This window comes from Cyprinus carpio, chromosome B8 (assembly GCF_018340385.1).
Source record: "Cyprinus carpio isolate SPL01 chromosome B8, ASM1834038v1, whole genome shotgun sequence".
Taxonomy (NCBI): domain Eukaryota; kingdom Metazoa; phylum Chordata; class Actinopteri; order Cypriniformes; family Cyprinidae; genus Cyprinus; species Cyprinus carpio.
Window position 1 is genome coordinate 1,303,237 of NC_056604.1, and position 13,767 is coordinate 1,317,003.

The 13,767-nt window shown below is 37.7% G+C and overlaps 1 protein-coding gene across 5 annotated transcripts in view; it reads left to right on the forward strand.

The window, feature by feature from the left end:
• Positions 1-6,809, forward strand: part of lzts3b (leucine zipper, putative tumor suppressor family member 3b) — a 13,321-nt gene extending 6,512 nt beyond the window's left edge. For all 5 annotated transcript variants that reach the window (XM_042729191.1, XM_042729193.1, XM_042729194.1 and 2 more), the window contains 5 exons: positions 1-158; positions 2,338-2,658; positions 3,599-3,829; positions 4,855-5,364; positions 6,275-6,809. The exon at positions 1-158 is cut by the window's left edge and continues 352 nt beyond it. In XM_042729191.1, the coding sequence (XP_042585125.1) occupies positions 1-158; positions 2,338-2,658; positions 3,599-3,829; positions 4,855-5,364; positions 6,275-6,493 (1,439 nt within the window). In that variant the 3' untranslated portion in view covers positions 6,494-6,809. The remainder of the gene's footprint in view (positions 159-2,337; positions 2,659-3,598; positions 3,830-4,854; positions 5,365-6,274) is intronic.
• The last annotated feature ends 6,958 nt before the right edge of the window (positions 6,810-13,767 follow it).

Here is a 13,767-nt window from a genome sequence, read left to right on the forward strand (position 1 = left end):
GCGTGTCCGACAGTGGACAGTCCTCCTCCGGGAAGAGCTGCTTGTCCTATCAGAGACTCTGTCAGTTGACGGACACAAGCGCCACTGTCCAGCCATCGCCCTCCACTGACGACATTATCCAGGACCTGGAGGACCGACTCTGGGAGAAAGAGCAGGAGGTGAGGAGCTCATAAAGGCCTCAAAGATGTGACCCTGGATCACAAAAGCAGTCATAAGTAGCACAGGTATATTTGTAGCAATAGCCAACAATACATTGTATGGGTTAAAATTATCCATTTATCTTTTATGGCAATAATCATTAGGATATTCATCCTTCTGTCTCTGATTGATAGTCAATGTTGGGGGTTAACAAGTTACATGTAACAGAATTACGTTATTTGGTCCCACTTTGCATTAGGTGGCCTTAACTTCTATGTACTTACATCAAAAAATAAGTACAATGTATTGATTGTGTTCATATTGTATTGCAAAACACTTTTGCTGCTATTGAGGTGGGATATGGGTAAGGTTAGGGACAGGTTTGGTGTTAAGGGTAGGTTTAAGGGTGGGTTAAGGTGTAAGGGATGAGTCAACAGTGTATTTATAAATGTAATAACAAAAATTAATTACAGATGTAATTACATACACTTAAAAATAAATATGCTTCACGATGCCATAGAAGAACCTTTTTTGTCTAAATGCTTCCATAAAGAACCTTTAACACCTGAAGAACCTTTCTGTTTCACAAAAGCTTCTGTGTGGTAAAAGACGGTTCTTCAGATTATAAAAAGGTAAGAAAGCGATTGTTCTTTAAAGAACCTTTGACTGAATGGTTCTTTTGTGGAACCAAAAATGGTTCTTCTGTGGCATCACTGTGAAGGACATTTTAAGACCTTTATTTTTAAGAGTGTACAGTGTAATTGTACAAATGTCCAGCTTCAGCTTCTCGTGTCAAATCTTGAGTGATTTTGATCAAGTAAAGGTCAGAATAACTGCAGTAATATCTCCAGATGAACTCTTACTGGACTGAAGCAGCTCAGCTTTACTTGATTCTCTATCAGTCATGTTTTAGAGTCTCAAATCTGATCATCAGGATCTTTTGAGGAGCGTTTGTTTCCAGAAGCTTTACTTTCACTGTTCCTCAGTGGAGGAATGATCTTCACAAGCCTCCAGAACATCTCACATCTTCTGAGGAGCCTTTATTTCTTCATCTCTCAATCACTGCATTATATGTTTGGATCATTTACATCTCATCTCACTGAGACACATTACTGGAGATATAGAGCACAGACTGATATTTAGATCAGTATCTGCTGCACTGTTAGAAAGATCTCACTGATTTACATTACAAGCAGCATAATTTCATCATAAAAATATCAGCATTTGCAGCAAATTCATATTTTTGCTCAGTTCGAGTCTGAATAAAATCAAGCTGGTTTTCCTTCATATTCTCACTCTATCAGACTATGTCCCCATTGTGGGAGGAATAAAGGTTTATCTAATCTAATCTGAATGAGCCATCAAACATGATACTCAAAGAAATGGTCACTAGTTACAACAATAACTTCATTAGATATTTTAGCTCTGTTTCATGATTCTAATTAAATTACCCATCAAAGCAACACTGTGCAGTGTTTCTCAGCAAAATGTATCTTGATTTTGTTTTCCTGAATATTACTTACTTTTTGTTATAAAACAGAGAGTTCCGGTCCTTGATTCTGATTGGTTGAGCCACGTTTGAAGTTGTTGTAAATGACTCTACAAAGTAACAAACACCTTTGTTTACGTTTGTTTGTTGCTCGGCAACCACTTTGTTACAACCACAACTGTTTCTGAGGAACTACATTGTTTGGTGGAAGAATACTGTTTTTATTAATATCATTACACTTTATTTGCTCTGTTTTGTTTTGTGAAACCTTACTACATGTATGGAATAACCGTTTTATAAAAGCAATAAGCCCCGTGAAGCCGTGGGTTACAGTGAATTTATAACAGCTATAACTCCGCTCCGCGTCGTGCCTAACAACGCCCCTCAGCTGTTATAAATTCACTGTAAATCACGCCTTCACGGGGCTCATTGCTTTATTATAAACTCATGAAGATTGTAGACTTTTACAATTGTGGTAACACTGTACAATAATGGTCTTAAATATGTATATTTCTTTTTTTTACAATATTAACCTTTGTTAATGTTAGTTAATAAAATTGTCATATTAGTTCACAATGCACAAACTCATGTTAACAGATACAATTTTAGATCTTAAAAATGTGAAATCTGAGAAACCGGCAAATGTGAAAAAGGTCCATGGCAGGCAGAAGAAATCTGTACCTGGAGTAATGACTGTGATTGTTCCTCAGGTGATCCACATGCGGCGTAACCTGGACCAGAGCGAGGCCGCCATCGTGCAGGTGTTCGAGGAGAAGCAGCACATCTGGGAGCGAGAGATGGAGGAGCTGAGGCAGAACTACGCCGGCCGTCTGCAGCAGGTGACCCACCGAGCCCAGCGCACCCAGCAGGCCCTGCAGACCCACATCGCCCGTCTGCAGCAGGACAAGGGCCGGCTCCAGGAGGAGATCAGCGCCCTGCTCGCACAGAGAGAGGAGCTGGAGAGGAGGTGCCTGGATTACCGCAAGGAGCAGGCGGATATCCTGCCTCGCCTGGAGGAGACCAAGTGGGAGGTGAGAGGAGCAAAACAAAGGCTCCAAAAGAAGGTTTTCATTTTTAACCTCTTGAGACCCGGCAAAACATTTTAGGATTTTTTTTTTATTTTAATTTTTTTATTTTTCATGTTATTATATTGTTTAGAGCATAAAAAAATACAAATTATATTTAATTCATATAAAAGATAAAAGAGCATATTTATATAAAAAACATCTGCTAAAAGACTATTTAGGCCAGTTTTTATGGAATTTTTAGGGCAGTTTACTCTAACATTATGTACCGGTTATAGCCAGTCAAAAGTCTGAGTAATTAAGATTTGTTAATGTTTATGCTAACCCCAAGGCTGAATTTATTTAATTCAAATTAAATAAAAAACACAGCAATATTGTGAAATATTATTACAATTCAAAATACCCATTTTCTATTGCAACATATAGAGGGATATAGTATAGTAATATAAATGTAATGTTCATCTTTGATTAATAAAATAATTAATTTCTTTGTTTAAAACATATTTTACACTGATAATAACCAGAAATGTTTTTCGAGCAGCAAATCATCATATTAGAATGATTTCTGAAGATCATGTGACACTGAAGACTGGAGTAATGATGCTGAAAATACAGCTGCGCATCACAGAAATAAATTACACTTTAACAGATATTCACATAGAAAACAGCTGTTTTAAATTGTAATAATATTTCACATTTTTCTGTATTTTTGATCAAATAAATGCAGCCTTCATGAGCAGAAAATAAACAAATTTTAATTATTTAACAAGTAGTGTTTGTTATTTATTACACAGACTGAAATTTCTGGGAATATTTCAAGTAAACAGTTTAAGTCTAAGGAGTTCAGGAACTGATAGAGAACTGATAGAGCAACATACAGCAGACTGAACTAAAACAGCGCAGCCTGTGAGACCCAGCAGTGATGGCTTTGGTTTGTGTTGCACAGCTGTGTCAGAAAGCGGGCGAGATCTCTCTGCTGAAGCAGCAGCTAAGAGAGAGTCAGAACGAGGTGACGCAGCGCGCCGGAGAGATGGTGGCCCTCAGGGGTCAGCTGAAGGAGCTCAAGGGCCAGATGAAGGAGCGCGAGGAGACCATGATGGGCCTGAAGGACTCGTACACCAACAAGAACCGCGAGCTGGAGAGATGTGAAGGAGAACTGAAGAGAACGCTGACAGAGGTGCACACACACTCATATCCAACGCACCGCACTTATATGATCCTGACTAAAGTCGTATTTAATAATAACAAACAATAAAACTATTACTAATGCTGATACATGAGGTTAGTGCTTTGCTGAAACCTCTAACAATAAGCATTAAAGTTGACTGTGTTTGAGCTAGAAGACTCAAATCAAAATTAGATTTTTGCATTAAAGTATGATTGATGGACAAACTTGGTAAAACACAGTTCTTACTAAGCTTATTTGTCAAATTAAACTGCCATGCATTTGGCTTCTTTTTCATTTCTATATATATTTATATACACTGCCAGTTGAAGGTTTGGAATAATTAGGTTTTTTAAAATATTTTTGAAAGACGTCATCAAGACTGCGTTTATTTAATCAACAAAATAAGTAAACAAATAAATAAAAAATACAGTAATATTGTGAAATATTATTACAAATTAAAACAGCTGTTTTCTATGTGATTATCTGTTGGTTATGACCATGGTATAAGCAGGATAATGCATGTCTAGCTGTGCATAAAACAAATTTTAATGCACTTCGCGTCTACTTAAAAAGAGGATAGATGAGTAGTGAAATAATATTTATACATTATGTATATTTTTACATATATGTAAAATTATCGATTTTTCTTTTATGCCAAAAATCATTAGGATATTAAGTAAAGATCATGTTTCATAAAGATATTTAGTAAATTTCCTACCGTAAATATATCAAAAATTAATTTTTGATTAGTATTATGCATTGCTAAGAACTTCATTTGAACAACTTTAAAGATGATTTTTTCAATATTTAGATTTTTTTGCTCCCTAAGATTCCAGATTTTCAAATAGTTGTATCTCAGACAAATATTGTCCTTCTAACAAACCATACATCAATGGAGAGATTATTTATTCAGCTTTCAGATGATGTATAAATCTCAGTTTTGAAAAATTTACCCTTATGACTGGTTTTGTGGTCCAGGTCAGTAAATGTCATACTCCACACACACTGTAAGCGCTGGTTTGTTCTCTCCGCAGGTGTCGATGTTGCGTGACAAGCTGGTGGTGTTCGAGGCCGAGGTTCTGGGTCTCAAGCGTGCTCTGAGCGAGCTGAGCTGCAGGAGCGATCACGCCGTGTGTCTGAGGGACATCAGCGGCAGCAGCAGCTTACCGTGGGCCGGCCTGCACTCACCCCGAACGCCCGAACCCCTGCCCATCGACAGCTTCCTCAGCCTGCAGAGCGACGAGGCCAAAGCGCAGCGGCAGGAGGCCGGAGAGCTGCGGCGGCAGCTGGAGAGACTGCAGGGCGAGCTGCACCTGGAGCGGCAGCAGAGAGAGAGGCAGGCGCTCACCTTCGCTCAGGAGAGACACACCTGGCAGGGAGAGAAGGAGCGCGTGCTGAAGTACCAGGCGCAGCTGCAGCTCAGCTACGTGGAGACGCTGCAGAAGAACCAGGCGCTGGAGGAGCAGGTCGGCCAGATCGGAGCCAAACTGGGCACCACACCCGGATCGCCCGGATCACCCGTCAGCCTCTCCATCCCCGTTCTGGTGACCCTCACTCTGTCCCCAACCTTTATCATCAGTGTTGAAAACAGTTGTGCTGCCCAATATTTGTGTGGAAACTATCATGCTATTTCATAGTTTGCTGTAAAATGTAACCACAAAACCAATCATGAGGGTCGGTTTTTTTCAATAAATAATCTTTCCGCTGAAATATGTTTTGTTAGGAGGACAATATTTGAAAATCTGGAATCTGAGGGTTCAAAAAAATCTAAATATTGAGAAAATCATCTTTAAAGTTGTTCAAATGAAGTTCTTAGCAATGCATATTATTAAGTTTTGATATATTTACAGTAGGAAATTTACTAAATTTCTTCATGGAACATGATCTTTACTTAATATCCTAATGATTTTTTGGCATAGAAAAAAATGTATAATTTTGACCCATACAATGTATTGTTGTCTATTGCTACAAATATACCTGTGCTACTTATGACTGCTTTTGTGCTGCAGGGACACAAATTAAGAAAAATATCAAATTAAAAAATAAATTAACACTTTTATTTGTCAAAGACACATTAAATTAGTCAAAAGCGACAGTAAAGATATTTTGTCGCCTTAGAATTATAAGGTTCTATCTGACATTTTTGTCTAAATTTAGTTATTCACATATTCTTATTCTGCTTATTCAACTTTTTTAGATTTTTTAATGTTGTGTACCTTTTGGGACTTTTTATGAACTGTTTTCAACATTGATAATAATCAGAAATGTTTCTTGAGCAGCAAATCATCATATTAGAATGATTTCTGAAGATCATGTGACACTGAAGACTGGAGTAATGATGCTGAAAATACAGCTGCACATCACAGAAATAAATTACAGTTAAACACATATTCACATAGGAAACAGCTGTTTTAAATTGTAATAATATTTTACATTTTTACTGTAATCTTGCAGGGCGAGAAAGAGCATGTGCTGAAGTATCAGGTGCTGGAGGAGCGGGTCGGAGCTAAACTGGGCACCAGGCCCGGATCGCCCGTTGGTCTCTCCATCCCCGTTCCTCTGACCGTGACTCTGTCCTCGACCGCCGATGAGCCCAAACCGATCCTGCATCAGCTGGCGCCTCCGTGGCCCGGACCTACTCGCCTGGAGCGGATCGAGTCCACGGAGATTTAGACGCGAGACAATCATCGCGAGACTGTTCTGTGCTAGACTAAAGAGGGCCGAGATCAGCTTGTGTTACTGCAACACATGAAAGAATTATGCAGTTAAGAATTAAAGTGATGCACATTTCTCCAGCTTTTAAACTTCTTTATAACTCTTTTGGTTACCAGTGATAATGAGGGGAAATGTTTCATTTCGAGCTTTGGAATAATTACAATTAATGTTTTTGAAAGAAGTCTCGTCTGCTCACCAAATCATGAAATATTATTATACTTTAACATACCTTTTTTCTATGGAAGCTTGTTTCTACCATGAAATAAAATGAAATTTTTTAAATATTATTATATTTTTTTTTTTTTTTAAATGTTCTCATGTTTCTGATTTTTTTCTTGCTATTTGGTTTTTTTATATATGGTAATTGTGATTGTGACTATTTTCCTTAGAATTGAGATATAGAGCGAGATATAAATGCAAATTCAGAATTGTAAGAATTTTGCAATTGTAGAAACAAGCTTCCATAGTTTTCTATTGTAATACATTTTAACTATAATTTATTTCTATGATGTGCAGCTGTATTTTCAGCATCATTACTCCAGTCTTCAGTGTCACATGATCTTCAGAAATCATTCTAATATGATGATTTGTTGCTCAAGAAACATTTCTGATTTATTATCAATGTTGAAAACAGTGTTGCACAATATATTTTTTTGTGAAATCTTCAGTGTATTTTATTTTTCAGGATTCACAGATGAATAGAAAGTTCAAATTAACAACATTTATTTGAAATAGAAATCATTTGTAATATATGTCATATAAATGCCTTTACTGTCACTTTTAATGCATCCCTACTGAATAAAAGTATTAATTTCTTTCTTTTTTTTATTTTTTTTTACTCAAGATTTTTTTAATGCATCACAGTTTCCACAAAAATATTGTGCAGCACAACTGTTTTCAACATTGATAATAATCAGAAATGTTTCTTGAGCAGCAAATCATCATATTAGAATGATTTCTGAAGATCATGTGACACTGAAGACTGGAGTAATGATGCTGAAAATACAGCAGCACATCACAGAAATAAATTACACTTTAACACATATTCACATAGAAAACAGCTGTTTTAAATTCTAATAATATTTCACATTTTTACTGTATTTTTTATCAAATAAATGCAGCCTTGGTGAGCAGCAGAGATTTCGTTCAAAGACATTTGAATTATTCCATTTTTTTAAACAGTGTTTTTTACAGAGGGATTAGTTTTGTACCTGAAGGAATCTGGTGTTGGTTCAGTGATGTTTTAATGTTTCAGGGATGTTGGGGGGGCATCAGTTCTGTCTGCAGTGACTAAACTTGAACAGCAGGGGTCATTACACTCTAAAAAATAAAGGTGCTTCACGATGCCATAGAAGAACCTTTTTTTGTCTAAATGCTTCCATAAAGAACCTTTAACACCTGAAGAACCTTTCTGTCTCACAAAAGCTTCTGTGTGGTAAAAGACGGTTCTTCAGAGTATACAAAGGTCAGAAAGAGATGGTTCTTTAACTGAATGGTTCTTTTTCGTGGAAACCAAAAATGGTTCTTCTATAGCGTCGCTGTGAAGAACCTTTTAAGCACCTTTATTTTTAAGAGTGTAGACGACAAACAGAAGGCTCCTATCTGCAGGTAGAATTACTTTAAAAAAGAAAGAAAAGATTAGTTTTTTTTTAATTTGGCTGAGATTAAATCCGAACTGAACTTGCTTTCCTTATTCTACAGTGATGCTTCTGGAAGGTTCTGAGAGATGCTGCTATTCTGATGTGATGTTGTGGGTAGACAGGCAGGCTGTGAATATGATGGTTATTTATGTGAAATCGTTATTACCAACATATTGCGTGTGAATATTTTGAGAAAATGAAAATTATTGTTATTTCTTCATTCTGATTATTGTGAATAAAGCCGATATTTTAGCTTTGTTTTTCTGTAACATGACATGTAACACTTCTCACCGATGAAACCATATTCCTTTTGATGTAGTTCTGATGTAATTATTTGATTTGATGATGTAATTAATTGATTTAAAGAACAAATGCTATGTTTTTATACTTCTATTGTTTGTATTTATGTTACTGTAATCATTTGCGTAAAAGCATATCCGATCAAAAACACATTAAATGATAAAGACACAAATCAATCAGCATAGTCCTCTTTGAGTACATGTCATAGTATCTCAACTAAATTCTTGAAAATCATAGCAAGCGACGTCTTTGGAAACTATAGTTCTCTCCTTAAATATGAAGATCTCTAACAGCAGATTAATGAATTAATCCAAATTCCACAAAAAGCTTCTGAAAGTATTCAAGACATTTTTAGAGACAATAGACACTTAGAGACATTTTGGTCAGATTTATTTAATGTTCATCCGATCTAATTTTGTAAGTGACTTTTTTTTTCTGTTTTTAAAGATGATTTGTTTTGGATTGTTTTACTATTTTAGGAAGATAGAACTTTAGTTGTGTTTCCTGCTAGCTAGAAGTCCCGATGTGAATCAACTGATTCTCAATACACACTCCGAAGTTCCGAACTGAATCAAATGATTCGCAAACCCGCACCGAAGTCCCAGTCTGAATCAGCTGATTCTCGATACATGCTCCGAAGTTCCGAATGGAGACAAAAGATCTACAAACACGCTCTGAAGTCAGTATCCGAAAGATATGATTCAAGTGATTGTACCGATTTGAAGATCTGATTCAAATGATTCACGGACCCGCACCGAAGTCCCGATCTGAATCAAATGATTCGATTCACGGACCCGCACCGATAATTCCCGATCGAATGAGATCAAATGAGTCCCGAATCGCGAAACAAATGATTCACGGACCCGCCCCGCACCGATCTGAAAGTACCGATCTGCATTCGAAATGATCTGAAACAAATGATTCACTATACCAGCACTGAATTCCGGATCTGAATCAAATGATTCGCAAACCCTCACCAAAATCCCGATCTGAATCAAATGATTCTCGATACATGCTCCGAAGTTCCGAATGGAGACAAAAGATCTACAAACACGCTCTGAAGTCCCGATCCGAAACAAATGATTCACGGACCCGCACCGAATTCCCGATCTGAATCAAATGATTCACAGACCCGCACCGAAGTACCGATCTGATTCAAATGATTCACGGACCCGCACCGAAGTCCCAATCTGTATCAACTGATTCTCGATACATGCTCCGAAGTTCCTAACTGAATCAAAAGATCCACAAACACCACAAAGTCTCACACAACTTTTCTCCGCACAGATATTATTTATGGAAAAATAAGAATATTCTTTAAGAGAATCAATCACTGGTTTAAAAACAATCTTCTTTTAGTTGGAAAGCTTTTTAATTCACAAGGCATACTTTCCAACTACAACTACTCAGATTTCTTACAGAAATGATCGGAAGTGTTTGCTTTTCTGCACATCAACAAAAAAAATTACTATAAAATTAGAGCTCTTTTTCAGAGAGAGATAATAACAATTCCTTACATAATACCTTATTGGAATAGCATTGTGGAGCACATACCTTGGGAGAAAGTATGGACCTTGCCTCATAGATATCTGCTTACCAATAAAGTAAAAGAAATAAAATTTAAGTTAATTCACAAATGTTACCCAACTAAAGCCTTTCTTAGGAAATATAAGTCAGACATTGAAATGAGTTGCTGTTTTTGTCATTCTTCGGAAGAAGACTTCATTTATTTTGGCAATGCTCCTACACTGAAACACTTTTTGGCATTTATTCAGTGTTATTTTGTAAGTGACTTCTCTTTTTGTTTTAATGACGTTTTCTTTGGATTGCTTGACTATTCAAAAGAGAATACTGGAAAATATTACATAATTAATGTATGTTTCTTCTTAGCTAAATTTCACATTCATAAACAAAAGATTACTGGCTCTAAACCTTTTCTTTTTTCTTTATTCAGAGTTGACTTAGACAAGTATGTGGAAACTATCCAAAGTTCTGTTTATTTGAACGCTATGAAAACAGTGTCTTTATATTCTTCCTTTGTGTCTTCTTAAGATGTACTTTTATTACCTTGTTTTTGTTGTTGTTACCCGGGCAACAAATCTGTGTGCTTATTCTTTTTTTCTCTCTCTCTCTCTCTCTCTCTTTATTACTTTAAGTGTACTGCCTTAATGTTTTAATGTTTATATTGTTAGAATCAAACGATTCTCAATACATGCACCGAAGTCCCAATCTGAATCAAATGATTCACGAACCTGCACCGAAGTCACAACTTGAATCAAATGATTCACGAACCTGCACTGAAGTCTCGATCTGAATCAAATGTTTCTCAATACACACTCCGAAGTTCCTATCTGAATCAAAAGATCCACAAACTTGCACTGAAGTTCCGATCTGAAACAAACTGAATCACTATACCCGCACTGAAGTTCCTATCTGAATCAAAAGATCCACAAACTTGCACTGAAGTTCCGATCTGAAACAAAGGATTTGTGAACCTGCACCGAAGCCAGGCCCGGCTCCACGGGGGGGCCAGGGTGGGCCTGGCCCACCCAATCAGAGGCTTGGCTGGCCCGAACCCTGGCCCCAACCACATAAGTCCCGATCACAAAATTAAAAGAACTGCCCCCTTTTTATCAAATCCTAAAGTTACTTGAATTGATGAACAAGATCTGTTAAGGTGGGCAAAACAAAATGATTCACTACAAATGCAAAAAAGGAACGTCTGAAAAATAGAACGTCAACCGCTATTTTTATCTATCTATCTATTTATATCAGGGCTCCAAACTGCGACTAAAACAGTCGCATTTGCGACCATAAATATAAATTTGTATTCGGTGACGTTTTTGCTGAGGTCGCCACTGGCGACTACCCGCCGAAAGCTCCTCAGGATTTAAACGCTACAAAAAGTTTTTCTCAGGCGGATGATTTGCTTCATTCTAGCAGCGCCCTGTCTGTGATAAAAGGAACTGCGGACCGAAGGTTAATACACACTAACAACTCACCGAGTGTGGACCTGCCGCTTTTTTTTTTACAATCAGCTTTCAGCCGAGATCGGCCCATACAGAAAAATCCGTCTGTCAGCCAGAAGTGTTTTGTAGCAAGTCGGCGCGGCTCTCTGGCCCATTATCTTCTCCTTGATGAAGAGACTGAACCGACAGAATTAAGTAATTCAAGCCAGCAATCAGCCCGAGTGTGTTATTGCTATCTGGGGTATATATTTACATGTTATAGAACTTAAAAAATTTGAATGTAATGCCTTTTTTCCTAATTGATTTTGCGATAGACTTTCTTTTGTTATGTTCAAAGTATTAAACTGAGACGATGCGCCAACTATTTTAGTGGAAAAAGAGAGTTTCAGACAGTCCTTATCTCTGCCCCACATCAGATGCTTGACGCACACAGTCTGATTAACGCAGCTCCGCTGTGCAGCGAGAGAGAAATGACGGAGACGTAAGAAGGGAACGTGCAGAAAAATTACAGCGTCCTATTTCGTGCACAACTTGAACAAACTAGAACATGGTAAAGCTGTCAGCTGTATGAATATTGGCAATATCGTTAACAATTCTCGTTTCATAATAATTACTAATATGGCTTCTTCTAAACCAAGATCTTGGTCTGTGTTCTTTTAATGCGTGAACTTCATTATGTGAAGTGGCGAACTGGCCGTCCAGTAATCGCAAAAGCTCGATGCTTTGTAACTTTTTAATAAAAAGTACCATCTTTAAAATTATTCCGAATTCATAACGAAATCAAACCAATATCGATTTGGCGCTCCTTAATGGGCACAAAGGCACGGTCGCTTTAGCGCCTCTGAGTTCAATGGGCAAGTGAACCCGCGGGTTTAATCTTTCCGATTTGACTCAATGTAGTACACTTAATGCTCTGAATTAACATCAAAAGATTGGCTATTTTATAAGAAGAGCCTACAAAAGTACATAAACTTACTGAAATGTCTCATGTAGGAGGATTCCCAAGCGCGCACTCAGTGGCCAAGTGATGCTTAAAGATCCATGATACTGGTACAGACTCTGTGTAATGAACAATTCTTTGTGACTGTAGATTTCAAGCTGGAAAAGACATTTAGTTCCCACTTTAAGTGAACCTTAGTTCCCAGGTAATCTACAAGACTGGAGTAAAATGCTGATCAAAAAAATCAAGAAAAGAATGAGACATAAACACATGAACAGTATGAGTTGAAATGTTGAAATGATAAATAAATCGCGCATGAAGTAATAATCTGAATCAAAATAAATAAAACACGTTTAGTCTGTGGCACCTAAAAAAATTATTTGGCTCCGCAAGTTTTTTTTTATAGGAGCAAAAATGGCTCTCCCCTTACTCGATTTTTTTTTTTTTTTGTTTGGAGCCCTGTATATATATATATATATAATATATGTCCCCGATATAATAGTTATCCATCCTGCACCGGTCCCCACCTGGGATAATCATTTGGCCCACCTTTCATCTCTGATTCTGGAGCCGGGCCTGCACCGAAGCCCCGATCTGAATCAAATGATCCATGAGCCTGCACCGAAGTCCTGATCTGAATCAAATGATTCACTATACCCGCAATGAAGTTCCGATCTGAATCAAAAGATCCACGAACTCGCACTGAAGTCCCGATCTGAATCAAATGATCCATGAGCCTGCACCGAAATCCAGATCTGAATCAAATGATTCACTATACCCGCAATGAAGTTCCGATCTGATTCAAAAGATCCACGAACTCGCTCTGAAGTTCCGATCTGAATCAAATGATTCACGAACTCGCTCTGAGGTCCCGATCTGAATCAAATGATTCACGATATACCGCAATTGAAGTTCCGATCTGAATCAAAAGATCCACGAACTGGGGGGGGCTCTGAAGTCCCGATCTGAATCAATGATTCTCAGATATACGCTCAACGAGTTCCGATCTGAATCAAAGATCCACGAGAACTCGCACTGAAGTCCTGATCTGAAACAAATGATTCACTATACCCGCACTGAAGTTCCGATCTGAATCAAAAGATCCACGAACTCGCACTGAAGTCCCGATCTGAATCAAATGATTCACTATACGCGCAATGAAGTTCCGAACTGAATCAAAAGATCCACGAACTCGCACTGAAGTCCCGATCTGAAACAAATGATTCACACTATATCGCAATGAAGTTCCGAACTGAATCAAAAGATCCACGAACTCGCACTGAAGTCCCGATCTGAAACAAATGATTCACTATACCCGCAATGAAGTTCCGATCTGAATCAAAAGATTCTCAATAGACACTCCGAAGTTCCGATCTGAATCAA